Below are 23,447 nucleotides of genomic sequence, written 5' to 3'. Positions count from 1 at the left end.
GGGCGATTTGTTTGTATTTATTCCCGAACAATACCTGCGAACCTGCAGGAATTGTGAATTCGCAAGTCATTATATTAGAATTATGCTATTGACTCACCATATCTAACTACACTGCAGTGTAATTCTCTCGCATTACGAAATATACTTGTAAAAATAAATCTATTATCCATTATGGAGCACAATTCAATCGATAGGAAATAGCAGCTTAAAGTTTAAGTGACGACCACCCCACCAAACCCCTAAGCAGAGCCAATGCATGTTAAATGCTCATTATATGTGCGTACAACTGCATTGTTCGTCAAAGGACATTAAAAGTGGCATTTATAAACCACATTTCTGAATTTTATATGTGCAGAAAACTTCGAAAAATGCAATCTTGTGTATAGGATTTCTGACGCCATGACTCATCGATCAACAGTTGTTCTACATAATATTTGTAGACCAGCACTGCAGGAACAAGTGACTTTGTACGCAGTCACGCGCACGGGTGCAAAGTTAAATGCAGCAAAGGATGAAGCTCGCGTTCAGTCCACGCGTTCATTATCAGCTGATATCCAGCCATTTTTATCAAAGTCATCTTCAAATCATTGTTTTGGCTATGACTGCTATGTTGTCAACAACTACAGCATACCTCTTTTCCATGTAATTCTTTCTTCATGTACGTTGACATCTGGAGTCTTCTCTTTCATTTCATTTAATGCTTTCTCGAATGAAATATTCAAGATGATGCAGGACAATGTACAATCTCGTCTCAATACTTTCTCTTCTCTATCTTCTTCTCAGTCGGGTCCACATTTTATCACAGCAACTATGTTTTTATATAAACTATGAACAACTTTTCTATCATTGTGTATCTATAAAAATAGACAGTTATGATAAAAATCTTTTAGGTACTGAAACTTACAAATAAGAAATTAATGCAAAAAACCTTATCAATAATGCCCTCACTCAATAGATTACCCTGGAAATAAACAAACATATGAAGTAAATTACAGTTATGGGTTACTTTTATCAACAAATTATTCCAGTGAACCACACAAAGGTAGTTATTACTATTCCCAAGCAAAAGAAAAACTCCTGATTTCCACGGACAAATTTGATTAAATGGATAAATGGGGCATATATTCATTGAAGTGTAACAATAACAATGCTATTTATGTAGGACAAACCATCAGAAAATTCAGGACTCAAACCAAAGAACTATGACCCATTCCCACATTTAGGAAACACGAGTTACAAACTTGAACGCTCTGTTGGCCAGGCATTGCTCATTCCTGGTGAACGCACCACCGATGGTTCCCCAAAACCTTTGTTGAAAGATAGTTTTTTGTTATAGGGCGGCAGGTGCATGCATAGAAAGCACCACCAAGTGAAAGTATGTCACAGTCTCTTCAGGCAAGATGGATTTGAACAGACTCAAGATTAATTTCCATAAAGATTTAATGATACTTCACAGTCACTCTGAGATTAACAAATATTTTCACCATTCAAAAATTTTGACTTCGATCAGGTAGTTTCCTCTAGCTTATCACACATGTATGGGTCACTCTCTCCAGCAACATTAACTTACAACACTTTGCAAGATAAAAAGAATAAATAAAATATTACTCCTGTCATTTCACAAAGAAAATTCTGCTGCTAGCACCCATACTTGGGAGAGGATGAAAACGCTCTCTACTGCCGCATGGTGGAGTACGGGTACGTCTTACGAGAGAAAAGAGAATCTCGGTCCGAAAAAGAGAGTATGTGCATGTCGCATGGTCGGGAGATATCCCGGGAGGGGAAGAGTGGTGGGAGAGTAGGGGAGGGGAAGAGTGGTGGGAGAGTAGGGGAGGGGAGGGGTGAGGGGAGTTGAATGCCGAAACCTGTTTTCGCGTGCACTCTGTAAATCACGGAAAAACTCCGGTACCGAAAAATTTCCATCAGCTAATAGGCTAGGCGCAGACGTTGCGGTGGAAACCATAAGAAGTACAAGCTGAGCGAAGACCCAGAATCAGGTTTTGAGAAACACCTCAACAAATCCAGACAGTGGCTTTTTTTACCAAATATTTTTACATGTTAACAATACAGGTTTTGAACAGGATTATTAAGAGCATTTTGAAATTGTTTCTAGACAAGGTGTATTTGATGCAGATATTTTAAAAGATTTTACATTCTATCAATGGTTTAAAAGGATAACATTAAACTTAACCTACATTTTTCTCTGAGTCATAATGACAAATACTGCACTGCTTCAATGTGTGAAGATTAAAATTGTTCACAATGGTCTAGTTTTAGATGATTTCCTTTTGATTTACATTATTCTTTTAAATCCCCATGTGGTACCAACACCCACCACCACTGTCCCATCCCCCCTTCAAATCTTCGCAGTGAATGGCTAATCTCCCACAACGCCATTCCATGCCATATAACCTTAACCCCTTACAACTTAGATGACTATTCGATGCACTCCCAACACTCCAATTCATTTACCCTCCTCCCACCATGAACTTCTAAAAATGTGACATTCGCTCCCAAAAACTTCAAATTCATAAAACTGAAAAAGAAGCATACATTTGCCAACAAAGAGTTGTGTTTTGCTTGAATTTCATTTGTCAATGTTATAACACTTAGTTAAAGATAACTGTGTCAAACCGGCCAAATTTTGAGATACGAGTTGTTAGAACTTAGCCATCGATATGTTAATGTATTAACCATTCACTAAAGGCTTTCAGTTGTTTACAAGGAAGAATAAACATTACATGGATCCAGAAATAAGCTTTTCCAATACAAAGACTTTTAAGGAGAACTTTCAAACAACACCCAACTCCTCCCTTTTATTCATTTGATTGTTCGTTCAAGTTAGCAAAATGAAAACTTTCAACTCTGACGGTAAATAAAACAGAAATTATAAGAGGAATATTACGAGGAGCAGTTCTGTTACATATCAGCCACCAGCAATTATCATATAAAATTAGTAGCTCTGATTGAAACTTGAGTGTTTAAAAAGATATCTTGGTTTTCCTAGAGATTCTTGTCAGTTATTAACAAATAGTTAAGCATATTCTTCTCCAGAGTTAGATCTCACCCAGGTAATTTCCACAGGAAAGCATGTTTATACACAATGAGTCCAATGAATCAATCCAATTTTTAATAATTTATTGAATAGTAAGAAAAGTACAATTTAACAGGTCACTAAAAATAAACTATCTATCCCACAGAATGTAAAAAAAATACTTTGGATTCCATGATAAATTTTGTGCACATATTGTCCTTGAAATTCAGATATTCACCCCAAAATTCTTTCAGCATAATGTACAATTTCAAAGAGCACTTCGACCATAATGAGTATGATGATCATCCACTCCAGTCGAATGTGATGGCGGTCGTTCAAGTGGGATGAAAGCAATTCCACCAACTCCATACAGTGATTTAGTTTTTCATTCATAACCTTTGGAAAAACATAAAAACATGCCAAATTGAAATCTCAGACAGAATAGTTCACAAATGCAACTATGTAATTCTAACATGCATATGCCAATGAAGACGGAGAAAAATCAAAACTTTTACAAAATCGATGCGGAGGGGACACTTGGCTTTGAAATGCACCAAAGTCAGCCTGTTCTATGCAGTGCTTGCATCAATATTATTTATTTCCTATACTTTGCCTCAAAGATAAAGCCACAACATGTGATGGAGCAAAAAACAGAGCAATGGAATGCAATCAAAACCCATACAAACTTGGCACAAGTTATCCGAAAGTAATTGATCAAATTTCAATTTAGATGAGCAAGCAGAAGACATGGTCACATTAATTTTTTGTGATCAGGGGCAATAGTGTGTATATCATTGGTTTCAATCAATCAGTATGGGCTTTTCCATCAACCAATCAGTAGCCATACTGTACTAACAAGCCTCCTCACACCACAGACCCCTACCATGCGATTCAGTTCTGTACACCTCCCGTAAAGTAGAAGAGGATGGAGTGAATTTCAGAATGTTCCCAAAGGTTATCATTTTGCTATCAACATTTTGTAAACATGCCTTACAGACTTCAACTGTAAAAATGTATCAATGAAAACAATTTTCATACTGAATAAGTTCACCTACGTCAACTGTAAACATGACACACCAATTGAATCCCAGCCACACCGATTCCTTTTAGAAATCAAAATGATTTCCAAACCAAAGTTAAAGCTCACGCACCAATCGGTTGGGAGATATGTACACAATGTCGCCCCAAGTTGACAACAAGCAACTATTCTGTGCTTATCTAATTTGATGATAGAAAGACACTTCCATGTCTTCAGGTCCACCCTAACGTACCATCAGATCTTATGTATAAAAATACTTACACGAGTTCTTTTGGCAATGCTGAAGTACAGGCACATTTTGTGATACAAATTTTCCAAATCTTCTCTGTCCCAGTAGAAATCTGGAGTGTCCAAAAGGTCGGAGCTCAAGTTTATCATGTGCCTCAAAGCAAATAGTTGACCTATCTTGCGGAGAACTTCTTCCCGAGACATTCGAATATGTTTTCCTTGGCGCAAATCCTGAAAAACAATAAAAATTATTAGGATATACATATTCAATGTAATTCAGAGCCAGTTTTGCTGATATTTCTATGGATATTTATCAAATTAAAACCTCTGTAAAAAAGATATGAATTATGTAGTTATGAAGTCCTTGGTATAATAGCCACCCAGCAAGTTTGCTGAAATGGATGAGAAGAAAAAATTTTGCAAGCACAAAATCTGACAAATAATCAAAAGATATACACACACAGTGGTTGTACTGAATAGAGAGATAATCATAAAAAGTGGAAGGGAGTGAGTATAAGAACACAGTAGTATTACTTATAGTCACTAAAGCTATAGTTATGTGGCTGGAAAGATACATGGCATACCACCCTTACTCTATTAAGGAAGTATCTCATGTTTGGGATTACAAAAATGTAAAAAGTCAAATAGAAAGGGTTTAAAAATTGTATGTATCCTACACAGGTGTGCCACCATTATACATACACATTTTATGACTGCACATTACGCTCATGCCTTGGTTACCGTAAGGGATATGTTCCTCAATATCTTTGTGCAAATCAAATTTGTATTAAAAGAGACCATACTGATGATAGAGATGCATTCCCAGAAGCATAGGAATCGGGTAACAAATTTCCTTTAAACCATGCACATACCTCAGTTACAGATCTAACACTATCAATGTAGCAGTCCAAGGATGCTTCCAAAACACCAAGCTTCACAGAAAGACCCACAGCATTAGAAAATGTGTACTTTTCAAAGCCAGCTTCATCGAGGGAATTCAACAAAATGACTTCATCTTGCAGACAAGCTTTCTCACTGGAAAAAGAGATTAGAAGATAGACTTTGTCACAGACATGCTGACAAAAAGTAAAATGAATCACAACCTTGATGATGCACAGAAATATTCAATTATAGCACATGACCACTGATTTTGAATAATTAAAAGCCATTATGGATGAATTTGAGTGGCTCCTAATTTTAACCCTTAAAAAAAGTTATTCTTTACACTTCATTTTTTTATGTGTAAAGTAAAATAAAGGACCAATATGCATAACACAAACCATTTTCTCACCTTAAAATGAAGAAAACCAAAAGGAAATATTTCTAACAAATAAAGATTAAAATGATAAAGAACAAGACATGAAGTAGTCTGAAGTGGGAAAGACTCAACGATTTTATTAGCAGGCAAAAAGAGAAGAGGGTATCAGTTTTACCAGAAAAATGAAATTAAACATGCATTTGCTCATCTTTTTTGCATTAGAAAGCTGAAGACAATATGGGTTTTTACAAATTGAGGGTATTTAGATATAGATTTTTAAAAAGAGGTTACCACTGACAGTATATAAAGGAAGCAAATTACTTACATCTGATTGGAGTAAGTATATTTCATCGTTTCACACTCTTCAGAAATGATGGGTTCTGAATAGCTATTCTCTTCAAATTTCCTCAGGAAATTTAGAATATTGGTGCACTCCAGCTCTGAAATATTCCAGAGCACAACACTTCCCTCTCTGAAGAAAAATATTTCCCTCGGTTCATCATCAAACTGATACTTTGCTTTAGCACGTAGCACATCAGAGCCTCCTGTGAACAAGTTATCAATTTAAAAACAACAACACTACAGCAACAGTCAATACATGGATTTGAAAACACTTATCTAACCCAGAAAAAGATCTATCCTTCTTATAAAAGCCTTGAGTATGTACAGTCAAAATGCCACCCTATCAACATAACCAACCTTGACAGCATAGACTTTATTAATACATGCAGATCTTTCCTATTGAAATATAAAATTCAAAAAATATTAAAAATTTTCGAGTAATTTATCCTGATGATTATCATTTTAATAATAATTACAGTGAAAAAATTTCCTGGGAAATAGAAATTTAGAAATAAATATGTAATGCAGGGTTTTCTAAATAAATTCAGGGAAAACTAAAGGCTTTACAATTTTTTTGAGAGTGAAAAGGGGCAATACAGTATTTTCAAAGGATTTTGGAGAACTTTAAGCGTTATCTGAGCATTCAAAATACCTTTATGAGCACTTTACAATCCAATGCCAAGTAAATCCTTATCAAACACCTAATTAGGATTTTTGGGCACTTTTTGGGCAAAAGAAATGCTTAGTGTCAACCTCTTAAGGAAAGTACAATTAAATCCCAAGGAATACTAAATTGGGTGTTCTTTGTGCACTTCCTGTTTATAAAAAGAGAGCAATGATATCCAATGAACTGGATATCCCAAGGAAAAAATGTGAAAGCTTAATGGATACTCAATCTCAAAAAGCTTTCCAAGCAAAGGTAAAGCTTGAATAATTTCATGATTCAAAAGAGTTGCATGGCCAAAACTTCCAAATAGAGGGTATTCATTTTTACCTCCAGAGTAAAACAAGAACACTTACATACAAAACTAAAACCTCCACAAAAGGCCAACTTTTAAATTATCCATATAAATAGTAAATTATCCATCCCAATTATTTCTACTGCTGGAAACACTACCTGCTTTTGCATGAAAATTAATTTCCACTGAACATTAAAATTTGAAATTGTCAAGGAAATGGAAATAATGGGATGAAGTGACAGACCCTGAAAAACTTAGGATACATGTGTACAGAGGCAGCTCATCCAGTGGTGGCTAGAGGGACTATAGCCCCCTTTGGGTATCATATTTACACTAGATAGAATGGTTTTTTTTTCTTGACCCCCACTATTGCTGGAATTTTTAACCCCACTTAGCCCCCCCTTGTCCCTATCCTGGATCTGCCACTGAACTCATCTATAAGGTTCCAAGGTTGTGCAACCCCCAAACCATGTGCATTGTATCATTCTTTTAGACTTTATTCTCTTAGACCCTATGCAATTTAATGAAGCAAATTCAAAGGTATGGTTTTTGAAGGAGGCAACCAGCAGCTAAAGTAATTTCATCTCGGAGGAAGGGTCGGGAAGGATGGGTGAAGAGAAAACTGGCATCAGAATTAGTCTGCTCTTAATGAATGGTGTCAAGGAGACCTTAGTTTAATGTCCCATTCGAATGGACAGAGTTCTGCCCTTCACGTGCCCTCCACACAAGTCAAGCAGGGATCGGACAGTCTCTGAAAATCCTCAGCCACCACACAGATTTGAACCAGGGCCAATGGGATGGGAGGCCAACAAACTAGCTACCACACCAACCCTATCCCCAGCAAATGAGTTGAAACCACATTTAGAGTTCCAGCCCCCATCTTCGGGAGCCCTGAAACTGTCGTCTGAAGATAAGCCCTGCAAATTTTGAAGATGACAGGGGTGGGAGGATCCATTGACTGGGGAAAAAAATGGCAAGGGTTACGAAAGTGGAAGAGAGTTACACTGCAAACATACTTTCCTCGCATTAGGTTGGCTCCTCTACCACAAGCGGCTGACGAATTTCCCAACAGGCCCCATGGTTAGATTACTGTGAACCCCCTTAACCACCTCTAAGGGGAGGGCACTACCAGGGGCGCAGCTAGGAATTAAGCTTAGGGGGGGTTTTAGGATACCGGGGAGTCTGGGGGTATTACATACCCGCCAGGGTAATCGGGATGTTCGTGGGCCCACCCCCAGAAAATGTTTTAGATAAATGGTTCAAAATGGTGAGTTTTACGGTTGTCTGAGGGATATTTTATTAATCTTTACACTATTCCATGATTATTATTTATTAATAATCCAATTAAGTAAAATGGATTAAATATTAAAATTTCTGTGAGCCCTGGAGGGGGTTTTATCCCCCAAAATCTCCCCTAGCTACGCCACTGGGCACACTCAATCTGCCATGCTCATTCCCCTCAAGCCTTAAAAAATTGTTTCAGACTGGCTGAGGTCGGCACCCCTGGAGAAGGGCACTGCTGAGGGCTGACTCTCAATGCTAAGAATTGCATCGGTAATGTTGGGTTATGGAACGATGACGCTATAAGTGGTCGCATGGTCTTGAAAGGAAGCCCTAATGGGGTAGGAGTAGAAACAACATGGGGTAACACTATCCCATTCACCCATTTTGATAGGCATCATGACACAGCATAGTTTAGTAACCAAAGGTAAATTGTAAGAGCAAAAGAATCTGATTAATCGCATCATCAGTAGTATTGTTTTATGAGCCATTTAATTTGCTCAAATATTTATTCAAATGAGTTACATATTTTTTATGTAGGTACAATGGGATGTCAAGATTTCCCAAAATGTAGAATTAAATTTTTTACTGTTATTTATATTTTTTTTTATCCTAAACACCTGCAGAATAAAAGAATAACTACGTCAAAACAAGCATACTGATGGAACAAAATCAAGAAATTACACACTAACCTGGTGCAAATAATTGGCTTTGTTTTATTCCTCAAACTATTGAAATTTATCTTGAAATGGTGATATTTTCACAACCTTGCATGGTGTGAAGGTCGGTACACCCCCTCATTTTCAGGTTACTAGCAACCACTGCATGTGCATCAGAATATAACTAAAATTCATTCTGCATGTGCATTAGAAAATCATTCAAATTAAGAGTGGCTTTTATCTATATATTTTATATCATTCTATCAGTGAAAACATTGAGAGATTGAAATTCCAAATGAAAGGACTTGGGTTAAACTCATTAGGATCAATTACTATTTTTAACTTATGCTATTGCAGTTTTTAGCACAACCAGGAAACGTATTTTTACAAACGAGAACCATGACCTTACATACCAAAATAACTCATAAAACATGATGTTACTAATATGTCACAGCATCCATCCTTCTTCCATTTCAATCACCTTTCACCTAGCACGTAAACAGTCATCTCTTGAGCTTGATTTTACACATCATGATTTTAATAGATAAATGGGATTGCAACATGTGAAGCTTCCTTCAGATTTCCAAATAGTCAATAAAATCAACGTACTTCTACAAAAATATGTACAAGACTCAAAAAAGTAATTAACAAAACTAAACAGAAATTGGCGATTAAAATTTCGGAAAAATAGCTTCAATGAATCTCTCATGATTATGCACACTTGATCCAAAAAATCTTCCGATCTTTATAGGATTTCCAAACTAATACCCGAGTACCTGATTTACTGCTTTGATCTCCATTGTTCATTACAAAAAATGGAGCATACAAATTTTGCTGACGTAAACCTTCTTCTAACTTCTCGAGATCATACTCCTCGGCGGTCGCATAAGCTGTGACGGTCCAAAACTGAAATAAAAACCCTGAATCTTAACATGTTAACAATTGTAAGACAGATTAAAAGAGTTGTAGGAAAAGGAAAAACTAGACTCACTCCTGAATGAGACTCAGCATCCTCTGTCAATGTTTTCTTTTTCCTCTGCGGTCTTTTCTTCATGTGCAATCCAGGAACGCTACTACTAACTCCTCTGACTCCAATAAAGAGGTATTTCCCCGTATACATTGCACACATTTTATCCATTGGGATTCGCATGAAGAGAGATCTTTGGAATATAGGTGAGGAAAATTTACATCCACACGCCGATGTATTCCTTGAATACACCGAATTAAAGAAACGGACGCCGTATCTCCCTCCAGGGCAAATTTTACTCAACAAATTCGGCAGCATATTGAAGAATATGTCGATTCGCAAATCCAAGTAATCACGAATTTCACTACTAGATGTGTAGATGAAAGCAGAAAAGCACTAAAAAAATATTTAATAAGAAATCCTCGCTATTGCACATCATTCCACCAAAGAATTCCCTAAAAATATCTGCTGCCACCGGCTGCACTTGTGGAACTCGTGTTCTTGGAGAGCCAAAATTAAGCTCATTTCCCCATTAGGAAAGTAAAAGAGCTTTGCACAATATCCAAAACATTGGTATCGTTAAATTCACTCAATCTTCCTTAGACAATCATGATCTGTTCACCATTTCCTAGAGTATCAATCAAAATCTCTTGGTTATCATTTATAAATTTCCACCCTTTTCGAGATATCTCCGTATTTCTCTTGTTATCATTTTCGGTCTTCTTTTGGAATGGAGGAGGGCGCCAACACGGTTTCGGTTTGAACTAGGATGGTGCAGGACGTGAAGGAAGTCGTGTACAAATTGGGATTTGCTACTGTAAAATAGAACCTTATTGTTGATTTCATTGATAATTTTTTCCTGTGAAATATATAAATCTTTTTTGGCCAATTGCACACGTGAAATCTTCTTGGAATTGCCCACAGATAAGTAATTCAAATACAGCTAAAGATTCGGTTTGTGACTTGTCACTCATTATCCTGGCTGAAGTCCTCCTCTAATGTGCATACACCAATTCCAATGATGGCGGTCCCTCACATATTATCTAAGGAACTAGTTTATCTTAAAACAGTAGTTTTAACGAACTAAGTGTGGGTTATACAATAATGAATACCTTTTGTTTTAGACCTGAAAGTTAACTTAAATTTAAGTACCTAATCATCTACTTCTTCTATCTCCATAGCTTGATAAATGCTTTGGTCTGAGTGATGAAAGAAGTGAAATGATATCAATTGTCTACCATCAAACTCTATTTTATGAAGTTTTACACTTCCATCCGATATTAAACTTCAGTATGTATCTCTGACTCCTTCCAGAATTATGTAATTAAATACTAACTATATTTTGGGAATCAGTACTTTAAGGACTCCTCTAAATGTGGGAATAATGTATAAAAATCATCAGTTTTCCGGAGAACTGCCTAGTTGTGGGCAATATTTGACCCACTGTACTAGGACGTCTCCACAGTGACTTTTTGAAGGTGTGTACTCCCTCTGAGTACCTCAAACTGTCAATTTCACAGATTCACTCATGGTTTTTTTTCTCTTATTCCTCTGAAATCTGTATATTTATTGATAGCTTGATTTTACCACCAAAGTACCCTTTGCCAAGGAACAGTGGCGTAGCCATGAGGAATTTCGTTCGGGGGGGTCCAAAACCAGGGGGGAAATTTTTGAAAAATAGGGTATTAAGTTTTAAACATATATATACACTTTTCACAATCGAAAAAACTTCATTTGTTAAAAAAAATACTTTGTAAATTCATTAAATTTCAATAATTTCTTTTCTTTTATGAAGGAAAATAATTGTGCTTTTATATTTCAGGGAGGGTCCGGACCCCCCAGACCTCCCCCCTGGCTATGCCACTGCCAAGGAAGAATGAGAGAAATTTGATCTCCTCAAGCCATTGCAGACGGTAGAAGCATATGAAAGTCCTTAATGTGAAAATTTAAATGAATATTCCTTTTCAAGTCATTCCCCATTAATTTTAATACGTAGCCTTCCCCTGATTTGAACACTTGACTTAAACAACTCTCTTTCTTCCATATATTCTCTTATTTTATCAATCCTCTCTCCTTTGGCAATGCTTCCTGTCCTTTGTAACATCTGTAAACCCAAATTATAGTCAAACTTACAGAAAATAATTTTTTATGACTTGCATGCATTCTGTGAGGTTGAGGCAAAAATCCCGATACCAGATTTTAAGACATTCTATGCAGGCCCGATTTTCATGAAAGTCGTCAGAATCGGTCGATAAAGTAAGAAAGAAAAATAGAGAGAGATTTTCGCGTCATATCTTCCGTTCAAATACTGCTTTTTACGAATGGCGCACACGCTTGCTGAAGGCCATAAACATGATCGGAAGACTCAGAAGTGGATATTAGTCACATGCGGAGGAGGAGAAGTAGGCTCCTGGCCCGACTGGCTGAGCACGCCAGAAAATTCGTATTGAAACTAGGTCCCTGTGACGTCACGTGGAGTGGCATCACATGGGTGCCAATCTGGCCTATTTCAAATGAGGATAAAATTGACCATTCCCATTCATATAAACCGGTATTTCTGAAACCAAATAATTTGTATATCATGAATACACTAATGGTGGGTAACGAAACGCAATCAATGCCTTTCGTTTTCTTTGATGAAGGAAACTACCCTATTCAACAGCATCACCATAATTTGAATAGTTACATAAATCAGTGATGGATTAGGAGGGGTGGGGATTTTGCAATAGCAATGCGAGTATTTGGAGGTAGTGAGAGCTTGGGACCCTCACTCAGCTCAGGAATGGACTTCACTGCTTCGCTATTCTCGGCCTCCCTGGATGAAGTTGTTTGAACACTAAATTTGAGCTTTTGAATCATCAAACAAAATACTATTGACCGCCTAGAGCTAAAATACCACCACCTAGAGCATAGAGCCACCTACAACACGCGGCATACACCCGTATGTGACTTATTTTTAATCTTTTCTTATAACTTATCAAATATGGGTACTTATTTTTCATTACAGTTCTGAGGGTCCAGAGGCTGGAGTCCAGCTATTTTCATGTACGAAACATGATTAATGCTGAGAAGCTTTCTAAGTATTTAATCATGGTTTTTATTTTATTTAAGTGAGGTATACAGAATACATATTTCGTAATCCAACCTGTGTAGAACCACCAAAGTCTTGGGCATAAAAATGAGATCAAATTCAACAGCCTGTTTACTCATAATTCTTTGAGTACATGCAATCATGCCATGTATTCTTCGAGACCGAAAAATTCATCAAAATGTTTCCTTCACATTGATGTTGTAAGTGCATTCTCTGGTTTGAGCCATCGCAATCCCCAAATGTTCAATTTTAGTAAATAGGTAAATCGAACCATTGCCAAATTGGAGACTTAGTTTGGTCTAGCTCATAAACTCTGCATCTTCTCTTTATTACTCTGCAATGGTCAAAGCAAAAATTTTATTTAATAACAAAGTAAAATGTTGAGAACATCATCATGCATTTGTGAACATACTTACGTTGAATATTTGAAGCACCTCACTATAGGAAAATCTTTCCTATAACATTTTGTTCCAATAGCATTAAAATACGTGAATCCAATTTCATCAGACACTATGAAATTAGTTTTCTTCAAGCAATCGTAAAATTGTTGGTCACAGTCACAATGCAATCTAGAAATAAAAATAAATCAAAAAAGCATAGCTAATCATTCTTCTGAAATTATCGAAGAACCAGTTCCAACAATTTTTGCATTGTTTTACTTAATATTCGAGAGTAATTTACTAAATAATCAAGAATGGGATATGGCAATTATCAGTGCATTGGAAAATAAATACAAAGCTCTGCAAGTAGCACAATCGCCCTCTGAACATGTTCTGATTCCCTCTTCATTGTGTTGTTCCAAGAAACTACGGTGCACATCTACTCAATAAAGTAGATCTAAGCTACTTAGCGTTTCAACCCAAAAGTTGGCTTGATAGGGAGTGGCAGATGAAGGGGGGGAGGGAACCCACACCCTTCCCCCTTCCCTCTGTAATTTCTGGTAATACCGAAAAGATGGCTCTCTTATGAAAGTTTTTATTTCATCAGATTGAAATAAAATGTTTGGATATGATTGATGGATATTAAAAAGCCACATGTCTATGCTAATTAGACCTCAAAGTCATTATCACTGCAAGGTACTGCATACCAGGAGCGCAGCTAGGCATTAAGGCTGGGGGGTTTAGGTGCAACTAATACTGGGGTGTGTGAGGGTATGGAATATCCACCAGGATAATTGGTAGGTGCGAGATTAATAAATTGCGGAATTTTAAAATGAACGGTTCAAAATGGTGAGTTTTACGGCTTTATGAGGGATATTTTATTAATCCTTACACTATTTTATTAGTAATATCAATCCAATTAAGTAAAATGGATTAAAATTAAAAATTTCTCTGAGCTCTGGGGGGGGTTTTATCCCCCAAAACTCCCCCCTCGCTGCGCCACTGCTGCATATCACCACAGTTAATGAGAAGAGATGAAACTAACCCAACCCCTTCTCCACCTCCACCCCCTGACAATACAAAAAATTGACATGCATAAACAATTATCGTTGCCCTGAGAAGATCTCCACCATCGGAGGCAAAACAGTTGGTAGATACTTTAAACTGGGACACTGGTGTAACCAAAAGAAAATCGCTGGACTTTGCGTGAAAGTTTTAACCAATTGAAGGGTTGTCACTCTTTGCTTACTCTTTAGGAATGTTTGCACCTTTAATACTTAACAACTCTCAGAAGCTGAGTCTTCAATTACAACGAATAATTTTAATGAATACTTTTTCCAAAAAGGTTGCTGTTTTTAAAAATACGTAATATTCCTTCAGCAGGAGGGGAAACACCTTCTCATCTTTCGTCCACCCTTATACCATATTTTAAGGGTGCTTGTCAAGCTCTCAACAGAACTAGGTGGTTCATAGTTCAACAGGCGATTCTGTTCTGGCTTGGCATTCAAAATGTGGCCCTCTTGTCTCCTCTCCAAGGCAATGTTAAGCGGTAAGCTAGATGCTTTTATGTGACACACTGCGAACACAATGCATTGCTCATGCACAGAACATTAGACTGAAGTAGAATAAGCAAGAATCATGAGGGTTCAGGGCGAACCCTTTTAGGGATACAACGCACCGTGGCCGGGACCCAAGCCAGAGGCTTATACGCCCGATCACCCGGGGAGGGGCTGGAGAGGAAGGGGAAAGGAAAGAGGCGCCGCCGCGATGGGAGCCCACCGACGCCTCTGGGAAAGGAAAGGAGCGGAAGGGAGGGACGGGGAAAAACACCTCAACGCTCTAGAAGCGAAAAGGGCCCACTAAGTAGCGAAACCAAGCATACGCAATTAATTTTCTACCAATTCTAGTAGATTTTCCTATGAGGAAGAAAAATCTATCGATCGAATTGGTAGATAAAGTAGTATAATAGTAGAATAAGCAAGAACATCATAGACGTAGTGTTTTCTTCATATAATTGTCAAAAGTAGGTGAATGAAGATGCATTGCCAAAGCAATGTCATTGGTTGCCATAAAAATTTTACTATACCAAACATGTGCAAATAGTTTTTTTTTTTTTTATTTTTACTAAAGTCATATTAGCTTTATTCACTTTTTCCAGGTTTACAAAGGCTAAAAAATCTAGCATTGAAATGCATGCTATTTCTTCTTTATCCATAATATATATTCTAAAGTGAAATTCACCAGAAATACCTTTTTTGCTCTTCCATCTATGATTAAAAGATGTAGTATTAGTACCTTGTGTAAAATGCGTCGTTATGAAGTCCATACTTCATCTCTCCACCAGCAATAAAATCTGGGCAATAGTCATGGTCTTTGCAGCATCTATCACTTTCCTCAAAATAACCATAATCTTCTTCATGCATTGATATATTTCCATCACCACACCATTTTGTTCCTGCAGAAATAACAAATACATACATAAAATCAATTGTCAGCATGTTTAATTTTTGGATTCATGATGCATTATGATAGATGACGTTGTATTACAAATATATAGCTTCTCAAAGAAGCCTGAATATGACAAAACCAGTTGTGTCTCTTCAATATATTTGTGGAATATAACAGTATCTTATGATTGTCATAATATCGTCATGATTCCTCCAAGTTATCTTCTTGAAGAGGCCAAAACCAGTGGATTATCTTATATATAATCGTTTAATATGTATGTACATCGACATGTTATCATTGTATCAAAATGAAATATGTACATATGAGTGACATCAAAATATCTCATGATCAGGGCTTCATATTTAGAACAAATCATTCATGTTTTACGTATGAGACTGTGTTCTGGCAAGCATCCTTGTATTAAATTGCATGGACATTTTTTCAGCTACTTTCATACGTGCATTAATAAGAGACCCAGCTTAGCAAGTCCTTAGAGCCCCTCCATAGCAATTATGCCCTACCCTCCCACTCATTTATGATCATCCTCACTGCAGGAATCCGTTGCAAAGTGGTTATATTGTATAGTTTTTTCTTATACATAAATAGATTTTTTAAACATATTTCATTGCATACTAAAATTTTTTTATGCTTTGAAATGAATTCTTTGTTTTGTTCTGTGCGTAAGCAATTTATAAACGAAATTTAGCATTAAAAATAATGGACTTCTGGACTCATAGTCTTAGTAGGTACCTTATGTTCTCTAACTTTGTCGGTATTAATGCTAAAAATCTGTTAAAATTCCACAATGCTTGAAAAAATGCTAGTTATTCCTTTAGAAGAGAAAATTATTAAAAATCAAATGCAATATTTGGTTGAAAAAACACAGGTAACACAAAAATTTGACCGTGGATTCGCGCCAAGAAAGGTTTAGAGGGTGTAGACTTGTGGCTGGGGTAAGCGATTGAGTTGGGTCCCAAATCTGAGGGATGAAAATACCAGGGTAACTCCACCCCAAAAAAAGAGAGCTCCGTACAGAAAGGTTTAAAATATTCTTCATTCTATTCAGAAAACATTTTCCAATTGTAGGCGGCGGCAGGAAAGGGTCAAGCCTTACTAGCCCTGTGATGAAAATAATGGCCCTGTTATTGAAAACCTCATTATGGGATTGTTTGTTGAACTCTGAGCCAAACCATTCAATAATTCAAACCATGGAGAAAATATTCCATAGAGGCAGGTAGTCATAAAAGATCTGGAGCTATTTAGGTAGAGGTCGGATTATGTTCTATCGTTTCCAATAATTTGTAGACACCCACGAGCCCCACTTAACTTATGTGATCGGGTCAGTAAAAACTTGGAAATTTGGCACACGAGGTAACCTGCATCCCACAACCGTACGCCACCAAGAGCCGACGAGGACGGATGTGGGGACGATTGCGCTAGCAAGACAGGAGTCAAAATCCAGGCACAAAAGCCCTAGCGGATGGAATGCACCGATGAAACTCACATTCACCCACATGTTCTGGCTGTTGGAGTGTTTCCATTTGGGCTCCTTGGCGAGGTTGTTCCTCTCGTTAGATTCATATTTGGACTCATTTGGACTGGACGCTTACATATTAGGTAGATGTGGCTCAGTAGTTGAGTAGGTTTGTTTCAAGCACATTTGTTGTGCGTGTTCATTTTTTTGTTTTGTTTAAGTTTTGAAAGGATTCGGATCCAAAGTAATTATAATTTTTCATTTTGAAAAAGAGTAATTCTTAATATCATCATAATAGATTGACTCAATAAATAATTAATACAGAATTTTTTTAAACCTCTAAATTTATTATAGTAATTATTACCTATGTTAACACATTTATTAATAAGCAGATTCATTCACTGCAAGAAAGTAAACAGAGGAAGTGTGTATCTTCGTGTCCTTTTGGCTAATTATTACTGTCCAATCTTAGTTGAGAAAAATTCCTGCCCATATTAACTATAATTCTCACTAAATTACCAGATACATTTGTAGTTATGATAATTTTGATAACCCTAGAGTTAGAAAAAAAAATTTAATTCAATCAATAATCACAGTTTTCAAATTTCTTACACTTGACTATGAAAGAAATGTGGGAATTCATGTGAATTACAACAGAAATTCATTCATAATAGTGGGTGTGCAAACCACAATAAGGGCTAGGTGGAAATTCTACCATTCTACCCCAAAAAATATAATAACAGTAAAATCACGGATGAGCTTGAATAAAAAGTTTGAAAATATGGGTGGCCATTATTTTGGTCATAAATGTATAATCATTAAAAGTTGTTGGATTAAGTAGTGCTAAGAATTCATTTACCTTTTAATTTATGCTTATTTCCAGTCTGTGAATGAATCTGTTTAGTAATGAATGAGTTAACGTAGATAGAGTCATGATTTTAATAATTAAGTCGTTTAAAAAAATCAATACTCACTTTTTCTTGGGTCACATGCATTGAGTATGTGGATTTTAAGAATTCCCATTTTAAAAAATGAATAAATTATGATTACTTTAGACTCAAACCCTCCCAGACTTTCACTGCATCTACCGCTCACAGACTAGAACTAATCGGCTGCAGAGCCATGTATTAGTGAGACATAAACGGTGAGTCCATAGGCGGATCTGGGGGGAGGAGGCACGGGGGCACGTGCCCCCCCCCCCCAGACCGTTAAAAATGTGCAACATTATTAATGCAGTCCCATTATCATTGTGTTCGTTTTGTATTACGAGGTATCCTTGTGCCTCCCCCAGAACAAAATCCTGGATACAGCCTTGCTTGTGCCCCCCCCAGAAAGAAATCCTGGATCCGCCCCAGGGTGAGTCCAAATATTAATCTAAAGAGAGGAAAAACCTTGCCATGGAACCAGGAAGAAAACTCTCTGTCGGCCAAACACGTGCGTGGAAGTGAGTCTCGTCAGTGCATTCCAACTGCTAACATGAAATCCGCTAGGCCTTTTGCTTGTGGAGTTTGACACCAGCTTTGGTAGCTCAGTTGCGTCCGTCCTTGTCGGCTCTTGGTGCTGTGAAGGCAAAGCAGGCAGGATGCTTCATGTGCCAACCTTCCCAATTTTCACCGACCCACCAGCATCAGTTAAGTGGGACTCATGGGTGTCTACATATTATTGGAAACGGTAGTACCTCTAAAAACTTCTTCACCAATAAGGATTTGAACTCGTGCCAACTTGTTGGAGAGCCAATCCCCTAGCCACTTGGGAAACCTGATTGAGTCTTCCACTAAAGCACTGAAGGCATTTTGATATGAAAAAGGGATTAAGAGGTCTTACCTGGAAATATAATCTGCCGTGACTGTGAATTGACTGAATCTTCATTCTCTTCGGGATATGAGTCCATGACCCTGAGGATCATCTGCTGGTCCGCCTGAACTATCAGTGTTTCCTCCATTGAGTACACCTGCCCCAGTTGGGCCACAATCAGTAGACCCACCAACACATTCATTGGACTGGCGTTCCTCGTAGCTCCTCCTCCTCTTGCCTTGCAAATGGATTCAGTGCAAACAAAATTCAAGTGGAATGCTATGGGATGGTTCAAAGTTTATGTACATGGCAAATTCAAAATTAAGTCAAACATTATAATGGATTAAATCAGTAATAAAGGTAGGAGAACATTTGCTTGGCATATAGAATGGGCATTAAATTTGAGAACCAAGACACTAAGGTGGTGAAATTCGATGAATTTCTCAATATTATTGAGGGGATGCGAGGTAAACTACAGAGTGGACTTGTAAGCTATGGATGGGAGTATCCAGAGCCAATACCTGAGGAATAACATCATCGCGACCACATTTCAGTTTCTGTCCAGTAATTTTATGGACATTGGAATTACAGTGGAACTTGGTTAGTATGTGCCCCCTTAGTACGGCAATTTTTCTCGGTCCTGGTACCATCCGAACAAAATACAGGAAAAAGTATTCGGTTAATACGTTTGAAAAGGTTGAGCTTTCCTGCGGCGGTATTCTGTACACCGTACCGACGATTGTCGGTGTCGGTAAGCTGGTCCTACCGATAAGTCTCGGTACGAGCGATTCAGAACTAGTACCGGGGTGTGTGGGGGTTTGGAATACCCACCAGGATAAGTGGTAGGTGCGAGATTAATAAATTGCGGAATTTTAAGATGAATGGTTCAAAATGTTGAGTTTTACGGCTTTCTAAGGGATACTTTATTAATCCTTACCCTATTCTATTAGTAATATCAATCCAATTAAGTAAAATGGATTAAACTTAAAAATTTCTCTGAGCCCTGAGGGGGGGGGGGAAATTACCCCCCCAAAATCTCCCCCCTCACTGCCCCACTCCTTAAAACGCCCATTAATAATTTTGAAATTTTGTGTTTGTGACCACTGCGCATTGGAGCAGCAGTTAATCTGCTTTTAAACAAGTCACAATAGGTCCTACTGCAGTTCATTCACGACTAAAAAATGGCATCGAGTTACCTTGATGTGATTACGGTGGAGCCTGTCGTTCGTGAGCACTGAAGGATTTGAAGCAATGCCACTTTCTTCTTCTTCTGCTGCTGCTCGCAAACGCACTCGGTGAGAAGGATTTGATCAATGTTGTCTTCCGTGGATTTGCTGCCACTCGCCGAGGCGTCAGCCTTCCAGCCTTCCATCCATCTTTGATCCAGACATGAACGCTTACTTACTCGTGCGAAATAAAGGGAGAAATCGCGTAAAAGTACTCAAAAATGTCCCCAGCGATCTCTGCAAAAAAAAAAGAGCTGTCGAATGTCTGCGCACGCCAGTAAAGGGGCGTTCTATTCCTCTCCGACTCCTCGACCCTTTTTCTGTCTGCGTAAGCGGGTGCGCCCCGGAAATGCAAGTAGGGGAGACGGCTCGCGGACAAAAGTGGTCCCATTCGCCGATAGAAGCGAAGCTATTTATACGAGCACGAAGTTTTGCATGCATCCATTGTATTGTTTTTCACTTGGGTCTCCATGATTTCGCCGTCGTAGCCCCGTTATGGCTAATCGACTTATCTTTACATTTCACGAGAGTCACGCGTTGATCGGCAGGAGGTAGTCGAAAGTGCCGGAAGCATGCGATAGGATTCCATCTCTCTGAAATTAATTAAGGACGAGTTACGGAGAAAAATTGAGAAGTTCCTTCCTACCGTAGGTGGCTGTCGATCGCTGATCGAAAGACGGAATGTATTTCTTTACTTGCGATGAAATTTGATTTTAACCCGATTGGTTAAGTATACCACTTAAATCATAAATCGACGTATGTGCATTGTCCGTGCACGATAACTTCTCTTACAATCTACGAATGGGGTGCGGGCTGGGGTCTTAGGGATTTGGACTCCCCCCTCCTTCTAGACGGCTTGCAGTAACCTGTGCGAATATTACGTTTATAGAACTTAAGGGTACGAGGAGAAACTTTCATCAATGCTGAGTTTGTAAGTGGTAGATTTTTTAAAATTTCTATCTTGATTTGGCCTTAAAATTCATAACCTTAACTTAATCTTCAATGGTTATTTATTTCAATTTTTGGGTAAAAAATAATGCCAGTTCGCAGAGGGTTAATTTCCATGATATACATCCCCAAAGGCCATTTTCAGAACTTCTGCCGTAACTGATCAAGAGTAGCTTTGAAATTGCGGTAAAAATATACAAAAATTCGTTTAATGACTATGGAAAATATATAGAAGTCTTCCAAGTAGACCAAATTATTGCTAATATTATTGTCACCATTAACATACAGAATAAAACATGAAGAGTTCTGAAAGGCAAAATCCAATATCTTCCTATCGAATTATTTCTAAGAATATAATGCAAGTACGAAATGTACGGATACAAACCGATATGCTCAATTAAAGGGCACTTTATACTCGTCAGCAATTTAAAATTCTCTGCACGAAAACCTCGGATGAAGCACTTGAAAACCGGATCGGTTGATTGAGGGTCGGTTGAAGCCTGAAGCAGTATCATAACCACCAGTGGCGTATCTGTGAGGGGATAGATACCCCCTAAAGCCTCAAAGAAATAAAAAAAATATTTAAAACTTTTGTCTAGTTTTGACAGGTAATAATCGCATCTGCTTAATTTTCATAATTTTTCATAATTTATTAATTAACGGGCTGAAGCCCAATTACAAAGCTTAAAATTCGTTATAAAATGCTATAAGATTTCACAACAATGACAATAATATACATATTAAATAGGTAATTAAGTATTAAGTAAACATCTTATCTGGTAATCCTTTCAGGTACCTCATTACAGAAGGTAAGGAATCAAAAAATAGGTCCACTTTGAGACATAAATTGCCGTCACGCATTATTTGCTGCAATAGGGAAAAATGGGTATAGTTGCGTGAGTGATGGCTATTGTCAAAAAGGTTGTCACCTCTAGTGGAATAAGAAGGAACTTTCAAGAATATTTCTCTTAGTAGGACAGGGGAATCAACGAGGTTATTTAATAGCTTATACAAGAAAATAATATAAGAGCACTGTCTCCGCTTAAACATGGAAGGAAGATTAAATAAAGGCAAGATAGCAGAATAGCTATAGTCCTTATCAAATAGTCTTAACTTTATCGAAACCATACGAACAAACTTCCTTTGGATAGACTCAATAGTATTAATGTGAGATACATAGTAAGGAGACCATACGACAGAACAGTAATCACAGTTAGATCTAACTAAAGATGTGTAAAGCACTATAAATTTCAATACTATTAAAGTTTTTTCCAAATCTTGAAATAAGGCCAAGAGCTCTAAACGATTTTGCCTGTATATAATTGAGATGTTGTGTAAAGTTGAGCTTGAAATCAAATATTACTCCTAAGTCTTTTACATGGGATAGTTGTGGCAGAGTAATTCCATTTAATTTGTATTGAAATAGGGTGGTTTCCTATTATTTTTTTATTGCCTAAATCGAAAGATTATTACTCCTGGAGTACGTATTTCACGCTTTTAGAATTTTAAATGACGATATCTATTTTTCGCGATTAAATGAAAAGTGAAAAATTTCAAGCGCGCGAAAACGCGACGCGTAAGTAGGAATGATGGGAAAAAGTCCGTGCGACGCATTTCTGGTTCCCCCTCCCGCCTTGTGAGGTGACCTTGATCGAGGCTCTGAGCGCTGATAGGACGCAGGATGCTAGCGGGTAGCTGAGTACCTTGCTGGCTGGTAGCGCTTGGCTTAAAAAAGGTTTATTAATACCTTATCAAACGAAGAAAACTTTCCGACCTTAGCCAGTTTTAAAAGGTGATTATTAAGACATGTTTCCCTGAGCTCTGTGCCTCATGCATGCATTGGTAACCTCAGACGATGTATAACTCCTATCCTCTCGTGTAGAAACTAGGTCCCTGTGACGTCACGTGGAGTGGAATCGCATGGGCGCCAATCTGGCCTTTTTCAAATGAGGATAAAATTTGACCCTTGCCATTCGTCTAAACCGGTATTTCAAAAACCAAATAATTTGTGTATTACGAATACACTAATGATGGGTAACGAATCGCAATCAATGCCTTTCGTTTTCTTTGATGAAGGAAACTACCCTATTGTAATGGCTTTTTTTTCTATGGAAAGTTAAATTGTTAGCGCCAAAATGATGTAAACATATTTCCAGGGTATTAATTTTTCAAAAATGTTCCCGAGGGGGTTTGCGTGAGGGGGGGGGGTCATCCCATCCCCACCCATATTCCTAGAACGAACTTTATGCCACTGATAACCACGAATTCAGCGTGTGTGTACCTAATGCGTGACGAGGGTGAACTCGATTTGTCGAGAGG

At 37.7% G+C, this 23,447-nt stretch overlaps 2 protein-coding genes across 3 annotated transcripts; both read right to left on the bottom strand.

Moving 5' to 3' along the window:
* Positions 1-3,121: 3,121 nt before the first annotated feature.
* Positions 3,122-10,485, bottom strand: LOC124156581 (required for meiotic nuclear division protein 1 homolog). Its single transcript, XM_046531211.1, has 6 exons — positions 9,792-10,485; positions 9,577-9,706; positions 5,885-6,104; positions 5,174-5,336; positions 4,335-4,532; positions 3,122-3,430 (listed from the first exon to the last, which is right to left on the bottom strand). The coding sequence occupies exons 1-6, from the start codon at positions 10,083-10,085 to the stop codon at positions 3,269-3,271; spliced, it is 1,167 nt and encodes a 388-aa protein (XP_046387167.1). The 5' UTR covers positions 10,086-10,485; the 3' UTR covers positions 3,122-3,268.
* Positions 10,486-12,844: 2,359 nt separating this feature from the next.
* On the bottom strand, positions 12,845-21,713 carry LOC124155131 (phospholipase A2-like). Of its 2 annotated transcripts, none has more exons than XM_046528859.1 (5): positions 21,514-21,713; positions 18,985-19,192; positions 15,534-15,693; positions 13,275-13,427; positions 12,845-13,192 (listed from the first exon to the last, which is right to left on the bottom strand). In XM_046528859.1, exons 2-5 carry the CDS (start codon positions 19,154-19,156, stop codon positions 13,108-13,110), a joined length of 570 nt encoding a protein of 189 aa, XP_046384815.1. In that variant the 5' UTR covers positions 19,157-19,192; positions 21,514-21,713; the 3' UTR covers positions 12,845-13,107. The 2 variants fall into 2 exon arrangements, with proteins under 2 accessions (XP_046384815.1, XP_046384816.1); XM_046528860.1 differs by lacking the exon at positions 21,514-21,713 and adding an exon at positions 20,151-20,773.
* Between the last annotated feature and the right edge of the window lie 1,734 nt (positions 21,714-23,447).

Source organism: Ischnura elegans, chromosome 3 (assembly GCF_921293095.1).
Source record: "Ischnura elegans chromosome 3, ioIscEleg1.1, whole genome shotgun sequence".
NCBI classification, from domain to species: Eukaryota; Metazoa; Arthropoda; class Insecta; order Odonata; family Coenagrionidae; genus Ischnura; species Ischnura elegans.
This window is presented reverse-complemented; position numbering and strand designations above follow the sequence as displayed.